Consider the following 19,822-nt stretch of genomic DNA (forward strand, 5'->3'; position numbering starts at 1 on the left):
CTTAAGCCATTGTACCTATCTGCAGGTTACACAAATTCAGATCACGGATGCTTCTGAGATGGAGGGTAATACATCTCGCTGAGAAGACCCTTTTCTGCATCGAGGCGCCCTTTCTCTGGATCATGAGGTCACCTTTATGAATAAAGCAGCCCATGTTCTAGATTGGAAGGCCCAAGTATTGTGTCTAAGAGGCTACTTTGCTGGCTCGGTAGGCACGGTAGGTGAACTAGAATGCCCGTTTCTGGGTTATGAAGCAGTCTCTATATTCAGAAGGCCCCAACGTCTGGAACAGGAGGCTCCTTACATGCAACATATGACCTAGGCTCCGAAGCAGGATGTCCTGTTGTGCGATAACGGGGCCCCTTGGCTAGATGTGGAGAATCAGAAGCATCACGTGTGGATTAGGAGGCCCCCCGATACATAATAATGCTCTGTTTTAGGGCACCGAGACCCTTCGCTGTGCGATCAGAAAGCCCCATCCTGTTGTGTTTAATTGTCGACACTCATTTACTTGGATGCGGTGCATGCAACGGTTTGATAGAGGGGGTGGGGGGTGGGGGGGGGAGCAGATGCCCTCATAATGCTTCCCCTCTAAGAAGACACTGCCCAGGAAGCCCCCCTATGAGGAGGCCCCTTTTTGTCCAGTAAGCCGTTGAAAATTCCCCCCCCCCTTCCCCCCAACTCAAAATCCGTGGCGCCGTCCCTGCAGTCAGAAACCAACAACAGCGAACACCCGGCTGCGTGTCGGTCCATTTCCCATGCCAGGTCAAGACCAGGGCCAACACTGGTCAGGGCTCTGAGACAATGAGTGCCCCGGTGCTAGGCGCGTGGAGAAAATATCCGTCACGGGCCGCATACTTTTCCTTTCTTTTTGATCCGCGACATAGGCGGATCCTGGGTGAGGGGGGCGGGGCGCGGGGCCATGACCACCCCCCAAAATATATGAGAGTATGTGTTGGCCCCCCTCCCAAAACATTCCCAGAGCTTCATAAAAGTTTCGTCTACTTACCGTCTGTTTTAACTTTAACTGTGTTAACTGTTTTGTTTTAACTTCTGTTCAAGATTCAAAAGCATTTCGGTGCTTTTCTCGGTCTTGAATGGTGTCCCTACTAGGTACTCGCGAGAGACACCATGCACTGGACCTCGGATCCCACACCAGCAAGCTGGCGACGAACGGTTGCCCCCCCCCCCCCAAAAAAAAAACAACTTCAGGCTAGATTCACCCCGGATCCGCGAGAACGTTCTTTGACGTTTGGCCCGCGTTCGTTCCGGACATGCGCACCAAGGAAATCAATATCGAGCGGCGCTTTAAAGCGTTGACTCCGTCAAAGGGGGCATTCATTCATACCCACTGACATGGGCAGCCAGATTCGAGACTTGATTGGCCTGGCGCGCAGAGACAGCTGGGCGCTCGGCGCAGAGGACCTATCGCCGACCCTTCAGCGGTTCATTCATATCCCTGGCCCTTTCGTATTTTGTTTGGCCTTCCGTTCGATTTAATAAAATTGAAAGGAAACGACATTCCTCAGAATTTTTAGAGTACGCGCTCGCACAAAATTTCTGAGAAGTTGTTTCCGAACAGTGACAGAGCAAACGGGACAGGGGCGTAGTTTCCTATCCAGTTGGAGTAAGGGGGTTCAGCTTCAATTAAGGCTCCAGCCCCACAACTTCAAAATAAAGGTAGACGGAATCCAGAGAAAATCCGTGTGTTGACGATTTTTAGGGGTAGTTTTCACAGTTTTCACGGTTTGTGCAATGTGCTCGTCTGAACGTCACCATTTTGTGCCATACGTTAACGAATAGGCTGAGACAAGCGGCGAAGTTTGTTGGACACACACTAACAGTGTCATTTTGAAGAAGTGTGTTGCCTTGCCATTCTTATCTTGAGAGTGGTGCTCGTGTTAAATCACAAATTAGACACCAGTATTCCCGAAAATGTATGTTTAGTTGCTATTTTTTTCATAGTTTACGATCCGGGCTTCTTGGTTTGTTCAGTCCGAACGGTTGGGAAATGGTTGCTGTAGACAAAGATGTAGCAGTTGTCTGCTTGGGACCGCCGCTCGCCCAGTCGAGCAAATCATTTTTCATGCCCCTGTCCAGGGAGCCTTTCACGTGCTATCCATTGTTTTGACACGGTCTCGCGATACAGCTGTGGCGACTTCTGGCCTCCACCAACTGGCATCTGCTTAGTCAAACAATCAGCTGACTGGCCGGACTCAGACCCAGATGCCTGCCACGTGCTGGAGTCGGGCGTCTGAGCCCCGAGTACCGCTGTGGGAAGCGGCGTATACAGATTATATATAAACATAACACACCCTAATAATGGAATATCAATTAATAAGCTTGAAATAGCTGAGATGCGCACGGCTGACGTGTGAGGAGTTGGTGCAATCATTTACGCACATGAGGCGGTATCTCAATGATATTAACCATTTAAGTGCACATTTAACATGAACCGGCTGTGCAAAACACCTCGTGCTCGGTTCAGTGAGCCGTAACTTGAAGCGCCCTGGGCCCCAGTCGCGTTTCATGCCTGAAAATGAGTTATATATGCTGAGGAAATAGCGCAGTCATGATGATTACGGAAATGCTCACAACCTCGAAGTTGTAACGACTAAAGCGATCAGTCCGATGGCGATGTACTAATTTTGTGAATGTTTCATGAAACACCGGCATTAGCACACCCCTGCCCTATTGCGTTTTCTCACCCCGCCTCGACGGAAAATCTCATCGGGCTTCATTCATATTTTGTTAAGCGTCAACAGTCTAGGCCAGGTCTCGGTTATCCAAGTAGGTTCGACGTTATGTGGCATTACGTGTTATTGGATGTGTACAACTTCCGGCATAAAGAGTGTTAGCTGATGCGCCCACCTGTTAAAGAGGATGCAAAAAGGCTAAAGACTGGAGCGAAAGCATCCGACAGGATCAGCATGCAGTGCGTCTTGCGGGCTACAGGCTGGTCCTGTCGGGGTCCGTAGTTCTGTCCAGCCCTGCAGCCTGGAAAGCAGCACTCGCGTCAAGCATGTTCGACACGGCTTTTGCTATTTTTGTGGTGGCTGATTACCGCTATCGGTTTGGCGTGTTAGAGTCGATGGTCAGGTTTTGTGACTGTACCGTTGAATGTTTATGTCGAAATGGAGGTCGGTGTATTTCAAGAGTCATCCCGAACGTAGACGGCTAAAAGACTCCCCTCGTTTAAGTAAGTGGTTATATGGTGTGATAATAAGGGACCGGTTTGTGTTCAATCACCGCTAATGCACCGGTGGGGCATCACTTATTGCGCAATAACGTTACGCAATTGTTGGAGGCTGTAGAAGTTGAAGCATCGCTGAATAACGTCATACCAAGAAAAAAAAGCTAGACCAGATGCGAAGAGGCGTGTGAACCTTGCATGCAAGGCATGCAACGTGCGGCACAAGCAGAAATACTCAAGTTGATATCGATTATAAACGCGGGGATCTTAAGATGTGACTAGATGAGTCGGGCCCTTGATTGTCGGACCCGGCGGGCCCTTCACGCTCTTCGAGCCTCCTTGAACATTGTCTCTGGTCGACTCGGGGCCCCTTGCCTACACAGGTCCCCTGTTAGTGGCTGCGGGGCCCCACCAATTTAAATCGCTGGCTCCGGCTTTTCCCTTGCTTGTGAAATGTGCTCCAAGCCCATGTCACCGCTGAGTAGACTGCGCATTACTGGTGGCATCTGACCGACTTATAGGCCCTCATCGACTCAGGGTCCCCTGATCAGCGCGCAGGACCGCGTGCTGGCATTGGAGTGTATGGCTCTACCGGCTGAGGCTCCTGAATACGGCCTTTGACTGGCCTCTCGGGCCCTTCGGGTTCACAGATCGGGTCATTAATTGTAGGTCCCAGGGAGGCCGAAGGGCCCCTCGAAACATAATGGGGAGCACATGCTTTTGTGCCTCCCTCTGGCTACGCTACTTCTCCAAATTAACGTAAAATATAAACAAAACCTGAAACGATCGGAATCAGCGTATCAAGAAGCAACTGTACAATATATGTGGAGGAGATCGTGATCGCACCAATTATCAAACTGGCAGTGCGATATCTTTGCTGCGGTATTGGCCATGGCAATGCTAAAAATATTGAATTAGTACTGCATACCTAACATAATTTGTGGCGCGGGTATGACAAACACGGAAGTTTACTCGGCTCGAGTGCTACTCTCGCAGCTCGGTGCGTTGTTGTGGATCCCTAATTCTTGTAAGCTTGCGAGGGATCGATAATGCGACATTATTGCATGTAAGTATTAAAAAGTCGTAGTTTTAGTGATGTACTCCTAATCACTGAAAGGATGTTTAGTATGTATTGATGAGTGAGACGCAATGTCATGAATTTTTGCAACGTCATTTTGAAGTAAATCATTTAGAATTAAAACAACTGATGAAATAGGTGTCCAGGACCCATATTATAAAAATGCATATTGTGCTGAATAGTTCTGATTTAGCAGCAGACATGGTAACATTGCAGTACGCATACATCATGCATCAGCACTCAGATGTAAATCACAGCTCATAGTTTGACACATGGTCATCAGTTAGGCACTAATTTCAGTGCCTAGAGAGCCATTGCTTCCATGAACTGTGAGTTGCAAAGCTGCTTTCAGGTAGACATATTCTGGAAACAATTTCATGAAAAAGCTATTTGAAAGTTTGGTGCAATTTGGTGTGGCATGAGTTTGGCATGCATGGCAGTTAGGTACAATTTGGCTGGCCTGAGTTTGGCATGTGCATGGCCTGAGTTTGGCACATGCAGTCAGGAGGACCGGGACCAGTTTGCCAGTTGCCTCATGATACATTTTGATCATTTTGCTTGCAGACAGCTTATTACATCCTTGAGCATGCTGATTGTGTTTGTCCTGAAAATTGACAGCACACAGGTAGTCTCAGAGTTAGAGGATCTGGTAAGAGGTGAGATACTGGAGGCTCACTAAGTATAGAGTTATCATGAGGTTTCTTGGACTTTCTAGTCACAGAGAGATATGGGACAAGAAAAACTGGAACCAGGGATCAGGGTTTGCAGATCTTTTTTGACAATACTGATATGCCTTTTTATGTAAGATATCCTGACAGATGGTTTTCAAAATATCCATGGATGGAGGATGGAGGCTAAGGCACAGTTTTCAACCTTATAACACCCATATTCCTGTGCTTTAAAGCATGCACAGGGTCAAGCCAACCCTGGCTTTGAACTTAGTGTTGTTCAACCACAGGTCTCCTCTAGTTACTTTGGTGTTGGCTTTGAGTCATTTTCCACAACTGACTTGAGCTTCAGCTTCAGGCTGTGTTGATGATTGACCAGCTTTGGCTTTGTCATCAAACATAGCTACAAGTGGTCAGCACAATTTGGCCTGGCCTGTAATGACTGGACTCAGCTTCACATGATCTTTAACAGGCTTTGGGTTCACCATTGCTACTTTGTTTGCTGCTATTGCAATTTTTGTTTTACAAAAACTGTATTATCCATCCTGTTATTTTGATGCACCATGCAACTTTTTGAGGCTGTGAAACATGGCTAGAAAAAGATCAATCTCAGGACCAACCAATTAAAACTCCCCTCATGATGTCTCCAGGACCAAGTCTGAAAAGTTGTGTGAAAACAGTCAAGACATTGTGTCAAAATGGTTTTAGATACTCAAAATGAAAATAATAGCTGAAAAAGTGTTTATGTATGGTAACACCTCATCTCAGTTATCCTGTAAAACCATAGTGAGATATGCTGATCCATTGCAGTTAAGCAGGCAAATATATTTTTGGTGCTACAAAACAAGAATTTTGTAAATCTTCAATCTTCATGTCACACAAGCAAAATGTGTGGAGGATGGGTTAACTCAGTTTTGAGAGCAATCACCTCATAATCAGTGATCAGTGTAGGGCTCTAGCCTAGCTCTGGACCAAGATTTTCATCCCTCTTCTGTACCCCTTGCACACAAAAAAGTGCAAAAAAAATTGGATGTCCAAGGCAACTGAGCTCTGCAATACACCCCTAAATTGTGGTAGTGACGATTCAAATCCATTTGTATTTTGCTGTGGGGTTAAGACAAGCTACTGGGTTGGGTAAGGTTGTCTGGGGTGTCACCAACATTGGAGGTCTGAGGGTGATTGATGTGATGTGGGGAAGCCGAGTAGGAGCTCGAAGCTGGAAGCCAAAAAGTTATGTTGAGAGAAACCAGCTTGGTGTCCTGGGACATCAAATAGTGAGTGCAGTCATTGGGACTTCATGGCGCACTTCAGCTGCTGAGGCTATATGGCTTATCGGTCGCCTGCCTCTCACCCTGGCAGGAAGGGCGGGCACCGAACCACGTACCGTAATCGAACCACGTACCTCTGGTTTCCCAGATGCGCGGTGGTTAACGCATACGCGTTAGCCACCACACTGCCAGCACTCCTGAGTGCAGGGTCCATGGGTCGTGACTCCGTAGGCTTTGGCTAGACTCCGTTCACTGACTGCACACCCGTCCTCATCCACAACCCCTGGGATCTGGTGGCCCTGTCGCAGGCTGTGACCCTGTGGCTCACCATTGGCTGAATCCTAGCAGACATATCAGTCACTACATCGGTTGCCCAGCCCATGTCGGCTGCTGCCACCCTCTATTCAGCATGAAACTTACTCTTGATGCTGATAAATTTTGTCATTGTCTATTGGAAGGATGTGCTTCCACTAACATCTGTTTGTCTTCATGCGTTTTTCTTGTTCTAGATCTTGTGGAGCAGCAGCATTTTGTGCTCGTGACAAAATTTGTATAATACATATATTCTTATTTCAGTTGATTGAGGCATCGCTGACTGCAAGCTGCAGCACACGATGTCGCTGTCAAAGCTGCCTGGCTTTGGCATCATCCGATATGCTATATCCACTGGCATCATGGTTGGTGCAGCACCTGAATACTTTGCTATATGGATGGGATGGAGGCTCATCTCTGTTCCACTACCAGCCTGGCTGTATCAGAAGGTGGATGATATGCTTTACTCTACATACCAAAGACTGGTTCTCCTCTTCTTTGAACATGCCACTGGTTTAGAGGTAAGGAAACACAAGGTGTATGCTATTTTGTCCAGTTATGTAGTAAAACTTATTGTCCTTTTGTGGGATATTGATGTCGGTACCTTGTTGGCATTGTGCTACTTCAAAATCTACCTCAACATCTTTTCAGAAGCATGTTAATTCATTTTGGGCAATATATTTGTTTTTAAATTCAACAATTGTTATGCTTATTTAAAACCACACCTTATTGTTTTCTGGAGAGTGCTTGCACACTGGCCTTGACAAATGATGAATGAATGTGCAAGTTAAGGTTTCATGCCAGTACTGTTTACTGAAATTTAGGGTGAAGTCATTTATGTGAAGAAGTCATCTAATGCTCCCATTCTTTCTACAGATATTCTTCTATGGAGATGCAGATGACATTTTTAAGAAGAATGAGAATGTGTTATACATTAGCAACCACCAAAGCACAGGTCTGGTATTTTTATATTACATTGTGTGAATTATTACGTGCATTTTGGGGACATGCAAGTTTTCCAAGATATTACTGCATGCTGTGAAAATGGCTGTGGACTCTAAGTAACCAATCATTTCTGTTTGCAGACTCCGATTACAGGATGTGGCTGACATATTGGTGGATGCCAGGTGGTGGTTACTTTTGAATGGGGCTGACATACATCTGTAGACAGTGGAGTAATCTAGCTTGTGGTGTTGAAAATTGGGTGCGTCATGTAAGGTCACTGACCTATGATAGATCAAAGTCAGGCCATGTCTGTCAGAGAAGGCAATTCCTAGGGGATCACTCGATCTGATGCGACACCAGACGGTTAGACGAAGTCACACGTCTTTGAGATGGTTTCTTAGACAATGAAACATTTTAATTTAGGATTGCAACTCATTCCATTGCCTTTGTCAGGTATGAAGGTCAAGACAAAATCAAAACCAATGTGCTCATGTCAAGTGTATTGATCACAGGGATGTCAACAGACATGATATTCTGACTTGATTAAAGTGAGAGGAGGTCAGTAACCCGGTCAACGTTTTATTTCGCGAGGCATACGTCCTAGTGTCGGCCTTTGCGCCGACTCGAATTCAAACATCAAAGCAATTTCGGAGGTTTTTGATCCACTTGACTTTTTGACTGTCAAACATGGTCACAACTGATCTGACCATCAATGGACTCTCGCTGAAAAGGGGTGTCTAGGTTGAAGGTGGTTGCATTAGGAGGTCTGAAGGCACTTCTTAGAATTATTTGAAGTTTGACCTTGTTTCCTGCAGATCATGACCTATGAACCTTAAATTATGACATAAGTGGGTTCGAATACAGATCGTCATACGAATTCGGAATATCCTGACTCTCTTAGGTTTTTTAGATCTTAGGGGTAACATAACCCCAACCCACACCCCACCCCAACCCGAGCGCGTCGCACTCAACCCTCCACCCGGGTGCGTGTTAGCCCCCAGCCAGCCCGGCCTCGGATCTGAGGGCCCTATGGATAGCCCCCACCTCAGGTGGCAATGGGTGCCGCTGTCTTGCTCCTGCGGCCGGTTCATGAATATGTCCAGAGTTGGTCTTACGTGTTTCGTGGAATGCCCAATGTTATGCCCAGCTTGAGCCAAGCAAGTCCCCCTCCCCTCCTGCTTCCCTCCTTACTCTGCCGTTGGCCGTCACCTCGTCAGATTCGCCGCCATCGCTGCCGGCTATGACCTACCCCCACCCCCTTCCACCCCCCATCCGTGCCACAGTGGGCCTGCAACATGGTGGTGCCTGGGCCATGGTGGTGCCAGTCGCCTGCAACATGGTGGTGCAGCAGGGCGCTTTGGGCCACCTGGCGAGTCCCCCCCCCCCCCCCCCCACTGCCCTCCCTGCGCTGCCGTCGCCCTTCACCTCGTCAGATTTGCCGCCACCGCTGCCGGCCATGACCACCACCCGTCCACCCCTCCCTGTGTGCTGCAGTGGACTGGATCGCCTGCAACATGGTGGCGGTGCGGCAGGGCGCGCTGGGCCACCTGCGCTTCGTCATGAAAGACGGGCTGCAGTGGCTGCCGCTGTACGGCCACTACTTCTATCAGCACGGCTGCATCTACGTGCGCCGCGGCCGCTTCAGCCAGCAGAAGATGATACGTAGCCTCGAGTACCTGCAGCAGGAGCGGATACAGGTGCGTGAACCGGCCAGGCGACTATGGTGTTAACGACAGGCTGACTAAACCCGCCAGGGAGATGCGTTGCTTTGCGATTGCAGTGGTGCTTTTTCAATCTTAAGAAGATCTCGATTCAAAGCTCGAAGCTCGTCATTTACGACTATCAACTCATTTCTTCACTCAAACTAAGGGATTGTCACTGCATAGTGATGTGACACTTGTCAGCTGTTCTTCGTGTGTAGGGTCTCAACATTTTGTACATATTCCCTGTACATATTCTTTGCACATTTTGTGCATATTCTTTGTAGATGTGGGCTTTGCTTAAGGGTGTAGTTTCCTGTTCAGTTGGGGCGTAAGTCTTTTGTCTTTTGTGTTATATAGTTTGTTTCGTTTCGCATATTTTTTAGCGTGATTTGTGTGTGGCCGCCGACTGAACTGGTCCTTTTGCGCCTGCCGCCGAGCAGTCGTGGATCGTCCTGTTCCCCGAGGGCACGCGCTACGACCCCTCCAAGCCGGAGGTGATCGCACGCTCCGAGCGGCTGGCGCTGGCCAGCGATCTGCAGCCTCTGCAGCACCACCTCACGCCCAAGAGCAAAGGTGCGCCTCGGCCTCGGCCCGCCGCCGACCCTCTGCACTGTGTGGTCGGCCTGGTCTGACTGCATGGTGTGGTAAAGTGGTAATCGTGGCTGGACATTTACGCTGCATGTCAAGTTCGAGGCCGACTTCGTGCTCTGTGACAGGCTCGTGACCGACCTTGCACTTTTTGGGACAAGCACATAGCTGACCCTGTGTCCTGTGTGGCGGGCTCGTGACCGACCCCTGCGCTTTGTGAGACAGATGCATAGCTGACCCTGTGTCCTGTGTGACAGGCTCGTGACCGACCCTGCGCTTTGTGAGACAGGCACATAGCTGACCCTGTGCCCTGTGCGACAGGCACGTGACTGACCCTATGCCCTGTGCGACAGGCACGTGACTGACCCTGTGCCCTGTACGACAGACACGTGACTGACCCTGTGCCTTGTACGACAGGCACGTGACTGACCCTATGCCCTGTGCGACAGGCACGTGACTGACTCTGTGCCTTGTACGACAGGCACGTGACTGACACTGTGCCCTGTGCGACAGGCACGTGACTGACCCTGTGCCTTGTACTACAGGCACGTGACTGACCCTGTGCCCTGTGTGACAGGCTCGTGACTGACCCTGTGCCCTGTGCGACAGGCACGTGGCTGACTCTGGACAAGGTGCGCCGCCATCTGGACGCCTTGTATGACGTCACAGTGGTGTACCAGGGGAGCTACAGCCACAGCCAGGGCAAGCGGGCCAGGACGGTGGCGCTGATCGGTAAGCTGACGGGGTCCGGCCAGTCATCCTGTAACACTGAACTATGCAGCCGTAATGACACATTCTCGAATATCCCGCATTTCTCTCGTTCTTGAGCTTGTGGGTTAGCATGCATTTCATTGAATACTTTGTTAGCTCCTTCCAGCAGCAAGTGAAAAGTTACGTGCCACTGTGATTTTAAGTACTGTGCTTTCCGTTGCAAAACGCACGCTACAAATGTAGCGCTGTGAGCTGCTGTACCGTGCTTACTTTGCGTAGTGCAGGTTTTAAAAGTTCTTAGCCATGTATGGGATTCGCTGGCGGTTGATGGGGATGCCGGTAGTGTAGTGAGTAATGCGTCTGCGTCCGCGTCTGCGTTAACCACTGCGCGTCTGGGAAACCAGAGGTCCGGTGTTCGATTCCCCGCGGTGCCCGCCCTTCCCGCCAGGGTAAGAGGCAGGCGACGCTATGTAGCCTCGGCATCTGAGTGCGTCGTAAAGTCCCAATGACACACTTGCACACGCTGACGGTTGACTGTTGGTGTTTCGTTCAGACTTCCTGCGAGGTTTTTGTCCGGCCATGCACATCCACGTGCGCCGAATCCCCATGTCGGAAGTGCCGGAGACTGAGGAGGCGTTCCAACGGTGGATTCATCAGCTGTTCCAGGAGAAAGACAGGTGTGTAGAGCGGCTCAATCAAGCTGATGGGCCGGCGTTTCCGTTATATGTTGGATCTAAATTTGATGATTTAGTGAGGCCCCATTTAATGACACAAGGCTTCGACGCCAAAATGGTCACGGGGCTTTCCAGGTCTTGTGAAATAGCCCAGCTCCACGGGGGAGGTGGAGAGTCCACATTGCCTGACGCGTCGCCTCGGTTATAGTCCGACGGCACGATTATTTACCATGCAACGCCGTTTGTCTACCACAGGCAAGATCCTCCCGTACGCTACTCATTCCATCAAATTTCAGTCCATGTTGCCATGTTGCTTAACAGTCGCTTGTAACGAAATCTGGCATCGAAAACAAAGGCGTTATTGTTACAACTGGTTGCGAGAGTAGGGAATCCTACTGATCCCATCCTACCCTATCTCCATGATTTCCTCTCACATAAAAGCGAGCATTGTGCCGTGTACCTGTGTCCAAGACCCCACAAGACGAGGAAAGGCAGCATGCTTCGTCGGGCACAACACCGTTCCTCAGAACTCATTCCCGGAGAGGGGCCTGCTCCCGGCCCCGGGCTCCCTCGATATGTGGCGGCTGCGGCTGCTGCTCGTGCCCGCGCCCCGCTCACTGGCGCCGCTGTCCGGACAGGATCGTGGCGCCGTTCTACTCACAGGCCGCCGGCTCGGCGCAGGAGATGGCGGCCCGGTTCCGCGGCCGGCGGCACCGGCTGCCGCTGTCGGCCACCGTGCCGTCGCTGCTGCTGTACGCCGCGCTGGCGGTGCCTCTGTTCGGCACCGCCGTGGGTCGCTGGCTCTACGCGCGCGTGCTGGTCGGAGGCACGCTAGCCGGCTACGCGTGGCTCGCGCTCCGCGCCGTCTGCTAGTGGCCCGCGCCGCCGCCGCTGGCAGTGGCTGGCTGACTGCGCTGGCGCTGGGATATTCAGGCGCATTTTGTTTTTGAAACCCACTTCGTGTGGTGTTTTAGCCGGTGGCGAGGATGGCACTGTCAGGAGCCGGTCAGGACCGTTGACGCTGACCGGTGTCCCGTCGGGTAGCGTTCAGGTGGGCCGGCCATGAGGGTTTATTTTAGGAAGGGTTGGCGCATCGTGCCACCAGCGCTTCACACAGAGTTACCCATATGTAGTGCGCCACGGTCTAAGCGACGGATTAGTGGTGCAGAACTCGTTTTTCAAGTTCATTCCGTGTTTGGTGTTGTCCGTGCATTGTAGCCAGTATTCATTTGGTGAGGCGGTCGACAGGATAGCCGACAGTGCCAGCGATTATTCAACATGAGCAGACTGCGTCCGCCGGGCCCTGTGTGATCCAGTTGTCTTCTCGCGCCAGTCACCAGTGTGTTACCCTCGTTTGCAATCACAGCGTTCCTCATGAGAAAGCGCCGGGAGGCCGAGCCGAACGAACATGTTATGCGTAGTCAGGGTGTGTTTCAGCACAAGTGCGGCGCGTGCCAGCGGCTGCATTGTGTCGTCAGCGAATTCTTTTAACTTACACGTCCGTTCTGTTGATGTGTGAAATACGTTTTGTGCGAACTCATTCGGTTTGTAAATGTAGAGCGTGTCGATTTACACCCTCTTAGCCACGAAGGGTACGTAGCTGTGGCGACTTTGAAATTTGAGGTACACATTTTATCGCTTCAGGTAGGCTTATACTTAATCGTGCCAGCGAGGACGGACTTACCCGGAATCTATGACAATTTTCAGCATGCCTTTCAACGGCCATCTTCCAGTGATGCGAGTTATGAATTGCTTGATGCATCATATGTCACTGTGATTTAATGTACATTGTGTCGATGTCAAGTACTTACGTTTGGTTGAGGCTGTAATGGGGTTTGGTAAGCCCCTGCGTATGTGAACAAGAAGGGTAGGATCTTTTGTCATTGTGTTCAAGAGGTTACCTTGCTTACCTCGCCTTTTGCGTGTGATCTCATCGCTGTGACAATCTGCTCGGCTGCGGTGTACTGCCGAACAAGCACCTTGTGTGACACTCGTGTGACAGATCAGTTCAATAAAGCAATACTGCCGTGAGAGACGTCGCTTCCCTGATTTGTCGGATGGCTTCTCTCGCAGGATGACTGCGGTTCAGATCGCCCGTTTTGGGCTGAAGACTACCACCCGGCGGCTGTTAACGCGCTTGCCTTTTAATCACCCGTCCAACCAGCCTCTGTGGAACAGGTGGAACAGGCCTGTACTTAGTTTGGCAGATTCAACAGTAGATTCCCATTCGACCTGGAGCCGACGGAAGGTGCGGCCGCGGCGCCATCCGCATCCCTGTTACAACCCAGTTGCCAACAACTTCGGATAAAAGGTGCGCGTACCTCAAACTTATATTACCCAATACGCTGATCCACAAACTTGCGTCTCCAAACCCAGCCAACACATCACTAGTGACCGACATTTACACCCGGCGTCGATGCTGTATTGAGCCATCATCTGGAACGTTGACACTGAGTAAAGGACATCGCGCACCTGCTCCATCGTGTGCACGACACATAAACGCACGTATGGGTTAACACAAATAAAGATAAAGCCTTCAGTTTATAACAATAGCAATGGTCGCGCCAGGTGTCGGGACAGACCGAGCCGAACCCCAATCCATTCAACACAGGAAGTAGCCATAACCACGTCCGCCGGTGGCCGCCTCCCTCCAGCGCGCCGGGCCCTGGCGCGATCCTCAGCGCACACGAGACATCCAGCCGCAGCGTGAGCGACCGGCTCCCGAGCGCGCCGGGCAGCCCCTCCCCCGGCTCCCGGGAGCCCGATCACAGCAGGTCCTCGTCCGAGTCGAGGTGCAGCGTCCACCGCTGTTCGCCCTCCTCCTCCGGCAGCGGCGGCGGCTGGCCGATGTGCAGCCTGGACAGCGCCACCTCCACGGCCGGCACGGCGGCGTCCCCGGCCGGCGGCGACGGCTGCCCTCCCAGCCGGATGCCCGCCACGCCCTTCTTGGGCTCGGAGGCCAGGTCACGCTTGACCCGCCGCCGGCGGGCCGGGTCGGAGCGCCGCAGCTGCAGCATCGCCTCCAGGTCCACCACGTACCGATAGCCGGCCACCAGCAGCTCGGCGCGCTTCTGGCCGCCGTTGAACGCCGCTTCCAGCTCGGCGCTCGTCCGCTCGTCGTACTTCCACCAGCCTGACGGCGCAGGCCCATGCGGTCAGTATGGCCACCCGCACACATACGCTGGCTCTACGCTACCTCACGCTGATCATCGTACTTGCACCAGCCTGGTGGTGCGAGAGCGCCATTCCCTCACAGCGGCACTCAGAGACTCTTTCCGTGCATGCTTGCATCCAGTACATGGCTGAAAACCGACTCTTTTAGCGCGCTTTCGATTGACCGAGGAAAATTTATCGACTAACTTCTGTTCAATAATCATCCAAGGAAATTCTCCATTCGCGGTCGGCGGGTCTCGATATTATCCCATAGCGTCGCCTCACGTGTGTCATGCATAGCTAACGGTCGTAGCTAGGCATAGCGAACAATTGTCGATCTTGACCATGCCCTGGAGGTTATCTGAGCTTATCGCTTGGCACGGATAATTATCTGCGGCACTTCTTTGTGTTGGCGGTGCCGACCGGCACTCCGGAAATTTTCAAACATTCCAGACAATTACCCGATATTAATTGCCGGCCGCATGTGCTCTCAGACGGGAATGCAAAAATGATAGTGGGGCGTCAAGAACATTAACCGGGGAACTGTTCCGAGCCCCGCCAGGCCGGGACCAACGTTTAGTCGAACATGGCATGGACTGATCGAAACCAACTCTACTACAAATTTGCACCCGAGGCGCGAGTCCTTCGGTGCTGAACCAATACCCAAACACATTCAACATTATGTGCGCAGGCTCTTCACGTCATTCGCCAAAATTTTCCCACCTGTGCAATACTGTTCAGTGTGCCAGCGCGGACCTATTAAAAGGTTGGGTCTATCTTAACCTGCGTTTCACTTTGCCTCTGCTAGAACGAGCACAGTTTCATTTCAAATGATGCTTTTCTGTGCCAACAAATTCCTACCACCGGAAATACTGGCACGTAAGTACCTCGTCTTCGGCCGTAACGTTATACCAACCAAAACGCTATACCGACCATTCTGCAAAACGAGACTTGTTTTCCGTTGGGCCCGCGTTACGACCCAACTTTGCAGAACCTTGACGGCATGATGAGGAACTCACTGGCACAAACCAAAATGTAGCACTTGGTGAGTGAGGAGAGGAAAATAGGTCGCAATTTTCCACACTTCATTCTAAAACCCTGTTCCGGTAAGCCCCAACCCCAGGCTCTCACCATTTCTGCCCTCATAGAACCACTGGTAGCCTTCGGAGAGCGCCATCTCGCGCTGCAGCTGAGTCTCGTTGAGCAGGCGTGGGTGCTCCAGGTAGTCGAGGGGCAGGTCAGCGCGACACATGGCGCACCTGCCGCCGTCACGTGCCCCGTCACGGCTCGGTGCGCACACTCCACACTCGGACAGCGACGCCGCACATCGCGTTCAAACAGTGCGCCCTCGCTCACGGCACAGGCTGGGGGCAGTGATGGCTGTATGATAAGCGTTTGAGCCATACAGCACGTCTCTCCGTCATGGTGCGCATCTGGGTTGATAAGGCGTGACGTCACATCCCGCGGCTTCTGGACACCCCGCTCGTCCCGCGACACAACACACAATGTGTCTCATTGCTGCGTGCTGGGCGCGCGCGCACGACAGATATATCGGCCCGGACCGCCGCCCCACGGTACCGTTTGGAGTTTTTGGCAGCTCCTTTGGCGCAGAGGAAGCAGAAGACGTGGAGGCAGGGCAGCTGGACGGGGTGGACGCAGGCCTGCAGGCAGATGGCGCAGTCCGGCCCGTCCGAACCTGGTCAGGGAGAACACGTCAGCTCCAGGGTGATGGGCCCGACTAAGCAGTGCTCATACATGCATTTGGAGGTTGCATGCTTGGATTGCATATTGCCCAGCACGGAATTGGTTATTGTTTACGTAAGACCATATAATGTCATGTCTTTCCTGCCATACCATTATGAAAGATTGAACAATTTGTCATCTCATGTCTTTATGTCAGAAAACTAGTCGCCTTTGTCATATCGGAGAATCAATCGCTGGTCAACCTGCTTGCAGACACATGATATCGTTCATGAGCGTGACGACTTCCGAACAAGCCGACAGTGCGATTCTGGCCGAAAATACTCCGAACATGAGCCAATGACGTACCTGCTTTGTCCACCGAGGGCGACTGCGGCTTGGAGGACAGCTGGCCAGTGGCATCATGAGCATTCTGACCCCGGGAATCCAACTGTGTTGTGTTCACGTCTCCGGGGCTTTCTACTCCAAGTGACGGCTGCGGATAAAGATGTCATAAGTTGCATGACTGCATTACACAAGCAGCAGTCTTCTGTATGCAAGACAACCCCCACAAGTGATGGCTACAGACATCACAGCATATGTACCTTTTATCATAAGAACAAGTAAAAAGATCCAAACGAACCTAGTGGCTACAAAGAAGCCACCAGCTGGCGCTTAGCGCTCACCTGTGCGGCGAGATCGGCCGGGGCTAGGGCAGGCAGACGGCCATCAGCCGGAGCCGACGCCGCGCCACCGGGCGGGGACGGCCGACCGTCGCCGGGCGGTGCGTCGGCAGGCGGCGGCTGCTCGCTCCGGTTCCGGCGGGGCCGCCGGGGCGACGAGCGCGCCGCGCCGGCCGGCCGGCCCGGGCTGAAGCTGGCTGGAGCTGGGGCATCTGGTGACGTTCCAGATGCCCCAGGCACAGGTTCAGGGCTGTGGCGCGACACAGCACTGGGCGGAGCGGCAGTCGCCGTGGACGGGATGTGCCGTGACAAACTGTGCTGCTCTGGTGACCCCTGTCTGGCATCAGCCTCCTCATTGTGTGAAGGGTCACATGGAGGGGGTGCTTGTCCTGGCTGAGATCCTCTTATGTCCATGATGAGCCTGAGGGAAGGTGGACATGTCCTAGCTATAGATAACAGTATCACTCAAATGGTCACTGCCTTTGGTGACAAACAAAAACAAGCATTATGCATGAACTTGTTTCAAGTCAGCTGGTTTATCTTCAGGCACCTCAGCAAGATTATATCACCTTCTTGGCTGAAGAATATAGCTCCACAGCCCTGGACTAGGTAAAGTAGTGATATTGGAGCTTCAGAGTGCCTGGTTTGCATGGTCATGTAGCACCCATAACATGGCCTTGAAGTACAATGTTAGCTACAGACAAGGGCATTAAAAACAAGGCTAGTACTAGCAAGTGATGATTGAGAGGGGGCAGTTAATGGGTCTTTTGGTTTACAGTTCCCATGCAAACACATACAAACAGCATGGATCTTCAAGACCAATACAGCATGAAATGCCAACCCACATATGGAATTCTTCCTGGCCCACAATGTCAATTATAAGCCTAATTTTACAGCCTTCTGAGCTTGTACATTAAGTGCCAAGCACCTGTGATGCCAAAAAGAAAATCCAGGATATGTAATAACCCTGGCAAATGCCACAACAAACTGAGTTTGAGTATGTGCTCAATTCCACCTGTTTACTTCAACTGGAGCATTAATCAAGTCATGGTATAAGCCAGGTCACATATGCTCAGGGATTGATCCAGAGTGTTGCCATTAGGAGCAGCATGAAGGATCAAGTTGTAAGTGTCCTGACTCTCAGAAACTGATCAGATTTCACTTTTTGTCTCCAGGAGTGTTCCAAAACACTTCTTAGTAAAAATTGCTTAATTTTACATCCCAAACTATGTCACCTTCTCCTTAACTGGCCGCCTCAAGTAGGACATGACACTGTTGGGTCAGTTGCCCCCCTCCCCAAGATTGCAATGGTCATGTCTATATAAGGGTATAATTTTTGCAAAAAATAACCATATTTCATTTTCATTATCTTAAAAACTGTTCTATGCTGAATTCCAATTGTTAAAATAACCTCAACATTTTTCAAATCCAGCCATGTATTATCTAATGCTTGACACATATCTCTGGGGGTAGGGGGGCATGGCCCAGCTATCACCTGGATCCACTCTTGTGTACACTTATCTCATGCATCAATGTGCTTAGTCTGGTACAACTGACACTACAAATTCAGCTTGCAGTAGAAGACATGGATCCATTGTTAATAAATTTGGTAGCCTGTCACAGGCTCAATGCTACTGTCACTTTGATATAAACTTCTATAATATATACATTGTTATGACCTATCAACCAAGCTCTGAATGTGCCAGGCACTTGTAAAAGTAGAACTGCCAAAGGAGCTCTCAAAGCCAGAGCCTTGTTCCCAGGGGTATAATTTCATATCCAGTCAGGTGGGCTTCAGCCCCCTACCCCAACTTGGAGAGGAGGCTGGGAACCCCCACCCAGCTTGAGAAGACGATGGACAAAATTTGTGGAGAAACCTGTTAGTTGGCATATTTTTGGGGCTCATTGGGTATTATTCACTGTTCAGACCAACCAACTCACTTTGTGAAACCATGTCACTGTGTGTGTAGCACCAGTTTGTTAACACCATTCATCACCACCTACTGCCAAACAGTTGCCATGGCCAGGAACATAGTCTAGCAAAATGGGTTTGGAGGAGCAGGGGGAGGGGCTAAGCAATGAAAAATGACAAAACATGCCCAGGAATACGCCAATTAACTAGCTTCCCCGCAGCTTAGGACAATTTCCTTCTGACATTTGGGGGCACTGGAGCCAAGTTGGAAGTGGGATGGCTCCTCAGCCGAATAAGGTACTACGACCCTCGCCCAGAACTAAAACAGCCGCTCACGACGCAGATTTGCACCAACCAAACTCGTGTTGAGGTATTTCACAGGCACCGTTACAGAACTGATGCGACTACAAAATAACGTTCAATTAAGGTGCTAGGTAAACGTACACAACAAAATTGGCAATTCTAGTCACCCACCCACATACGCACCAATCCGCACCCTACACACAGCCCCCAACTCACATCAATCGCATTGCACCAACTGCGGCTGCGGACCCTGATTGCGACAGCTCCGGCGCCCCTCCAGTGCGCCACTTTGCAGTGTTGGCCACGCAGTCCGCTGATTATCCCAAGGCCGTATAAGAGGATTTGCCCTCTCAAGACTCTGCAACGGGGGTTCTGCCACACCAACTGCTTTCGGCGATAACTGTGACCCGCACTCGCGCTGAGCCGCACAACGCTCACCCAAGCATTCGCGATTGTACTTAGTTGTACGGAACCAAGCACAGGGCTGTTCGTACGGGCATGTTTGACGAAGGCGAACCGCACGTCAAGATCGCGAACGGATGAGGACAATACTTCTCGTATCAAGCCTACCAATGTTCTGTTATACCCGAGCGTGCCCGCTCCGCGCTTCCCAAGCATGGACGTCTTTCAATAATTGTTAGGGCCATGTGGCTGACGTACTGTACCCTGCTGAAAGCCCTCCGGGGCAACTGGTGCGAAATTGTTAGCAGCATCAAGACACGGTCTCGACAAAATCGGGGCTGGAATATGCCTCTGTCCTGACCGGCTGTCCCAACAAAGTTGGTGCTACGCAGCAAGCCCGAGGTCACGTCTCATCCCTGGCGGCTCTAGCGGCTGCCGTGTGCGCTGTATGTTTTCGCCCATCGCTCCATGCGATCTGACTCGGGCCTCGGGACAGACATGGATGTTGTCATATTACATTCGCCACAGCGATGTGGTCAGGTCCCACAC

At 51.2% G+C, this 19,822-nt stretch overlaps 2 protein-coding genes across 5 annotated transcripts; one reads left to right on the plus strand and one right to left on the minus strand.

Moving 5' to 3' along the window:
• The first annotated feature begins 4,176 nt into the window (after positions 1-4,176).
• LOC119097093 (1-acyl-sn-glycerol-3-phosphate acyltransferase epsilon) lies at positions 4,177-13,171 on the plus strand. Its single transcript, XM_037220137.1, has 8 exons — positions 4,177-4,259; positions 6,784-7,040; positions 7,396-7,474; positions 8,959-9,161; positions 9,608-9,740; positions 10,365-10,487; positions 11,020-11,143; positions 11,779-13,171. Exons 2-8 carry the CDS (start codon positions 6,822-6,824, stop codon positions 12,011-12,013), a joined length of 1,116 nt encoding a protein of 371 aa, XP_037076032.1. The 5' UTR covers positions 4,177-4,259; positions 6,784-6,821; the 3' UTR covers positions 12,014-13,171.
• A 290-nt stretch (positions 13,172-13,461) lies between these two features.
• LOC119097568 (E3 ubiquitin-protein ligase rnf146) lies at positions 13,462-19,126 on the minus strand. 4 transcript variants are annotated; one of them, XM_037220605.1, is made up of 6 exons: positions 19,088-19,126; positions 16,660-17,077; positions 16,343-16,469; positions 15,872-15,989; positions 15,425-15,552; positions 13,462-14,273 (listed from the first exon to the last, which is right to left on the minus strand). In XM_037220605.1, exons 1-6 carry the CDS (start codon positions 19,096-19,098, stop codon positions 13,906-13,908), a joined length of 1,170 nt encoding a protein of 389 aa, XP_037076500.1. In that variant the 5' UTR covers positions 19,099-19,126; the 3' UTR covers positions 13,462-13,905. The 4 variants fall into 4 exon arrangements, with proteins under 4 accessions (XP_037076500.1, XP_037076501.1, XP_037076503.1 ...); XM_037220606.1 differs by lacking the exon at positions 19,088-19,126 and adding an exon at positions 19,055-19,083; XM_037220608.1 differs by lacking the exon at positions 19,088-19,126 and adding an exon at positions 18,924-19,045.
• Positions 19,127-19,822: the final 696 nt, after the last annotated feature.

Source organism: Pollicipes pollicipes, unplaced genomic scaffold, assembly GCF_011947565.3.
Source record: "Pollicipes pollicipes isolate AB1234 unplaced genomic scaffold, Ppol_2.1 Scaffold_4295;HRSCAF=5057_pilon_pilon_pilon, whole genome shotgun sequence".
NCBI classification, from domain to species: domain Eukaryota; kingdom Metazoa; phylum Arthropoda; class Thecostraca; order Pollicipedomorpha; family Pollicipedidae; genus Pollicipes; species Pollicipes pollicipes.

What these genes read in the sequence shown, in the direction of transcription:
- LOC119097093 (XM_037220137.1), top strand. Translation starts at nt 6,822, where the DNA reads ATGTCGCTGTCAAAGCTGCCTGGCTTTGGCATCATCCGATATGCTATA. An exon ending in TGCAGCAGGAGCGGATACAG is followed by an intron (nt 9,162 to 9,607) that starts GTGCGTGAACCG and finishes GCCGCCGAGCAG; the next exon opens with TCGTGGATCGTCCTGTTCCC. An exon ending in CCTCACGCCCAAGAGCAAAG is followed by an intron (nt 9,741 to 10,364) that starts GTGCGCCTCGGC and finishes CCTGTGCGACAG; the next exon opens with GCACGTGGCTGACTCTGGAC.
- LOC119097568 (XM_037220605.1), bottom strand. An exon ending in CGGCCGATCTCGCCGCACAG is followed by an intron (nt 16,470 to 16,659) that starts GTGAGCGCTAAG and finishes CTTTATCCGCAG; the next exon opens with CCGTCACTTGGAGTAGAAAG. An exon ending in GCCCTCGGTGGACAAAGCAG is followed by an intron (nt 15,990 to 16,342) that starts GTACGTCATTGG and finishes CTCCCTGACCAG; the next exon opens with GTTCGGACGGGCCGGACTGC.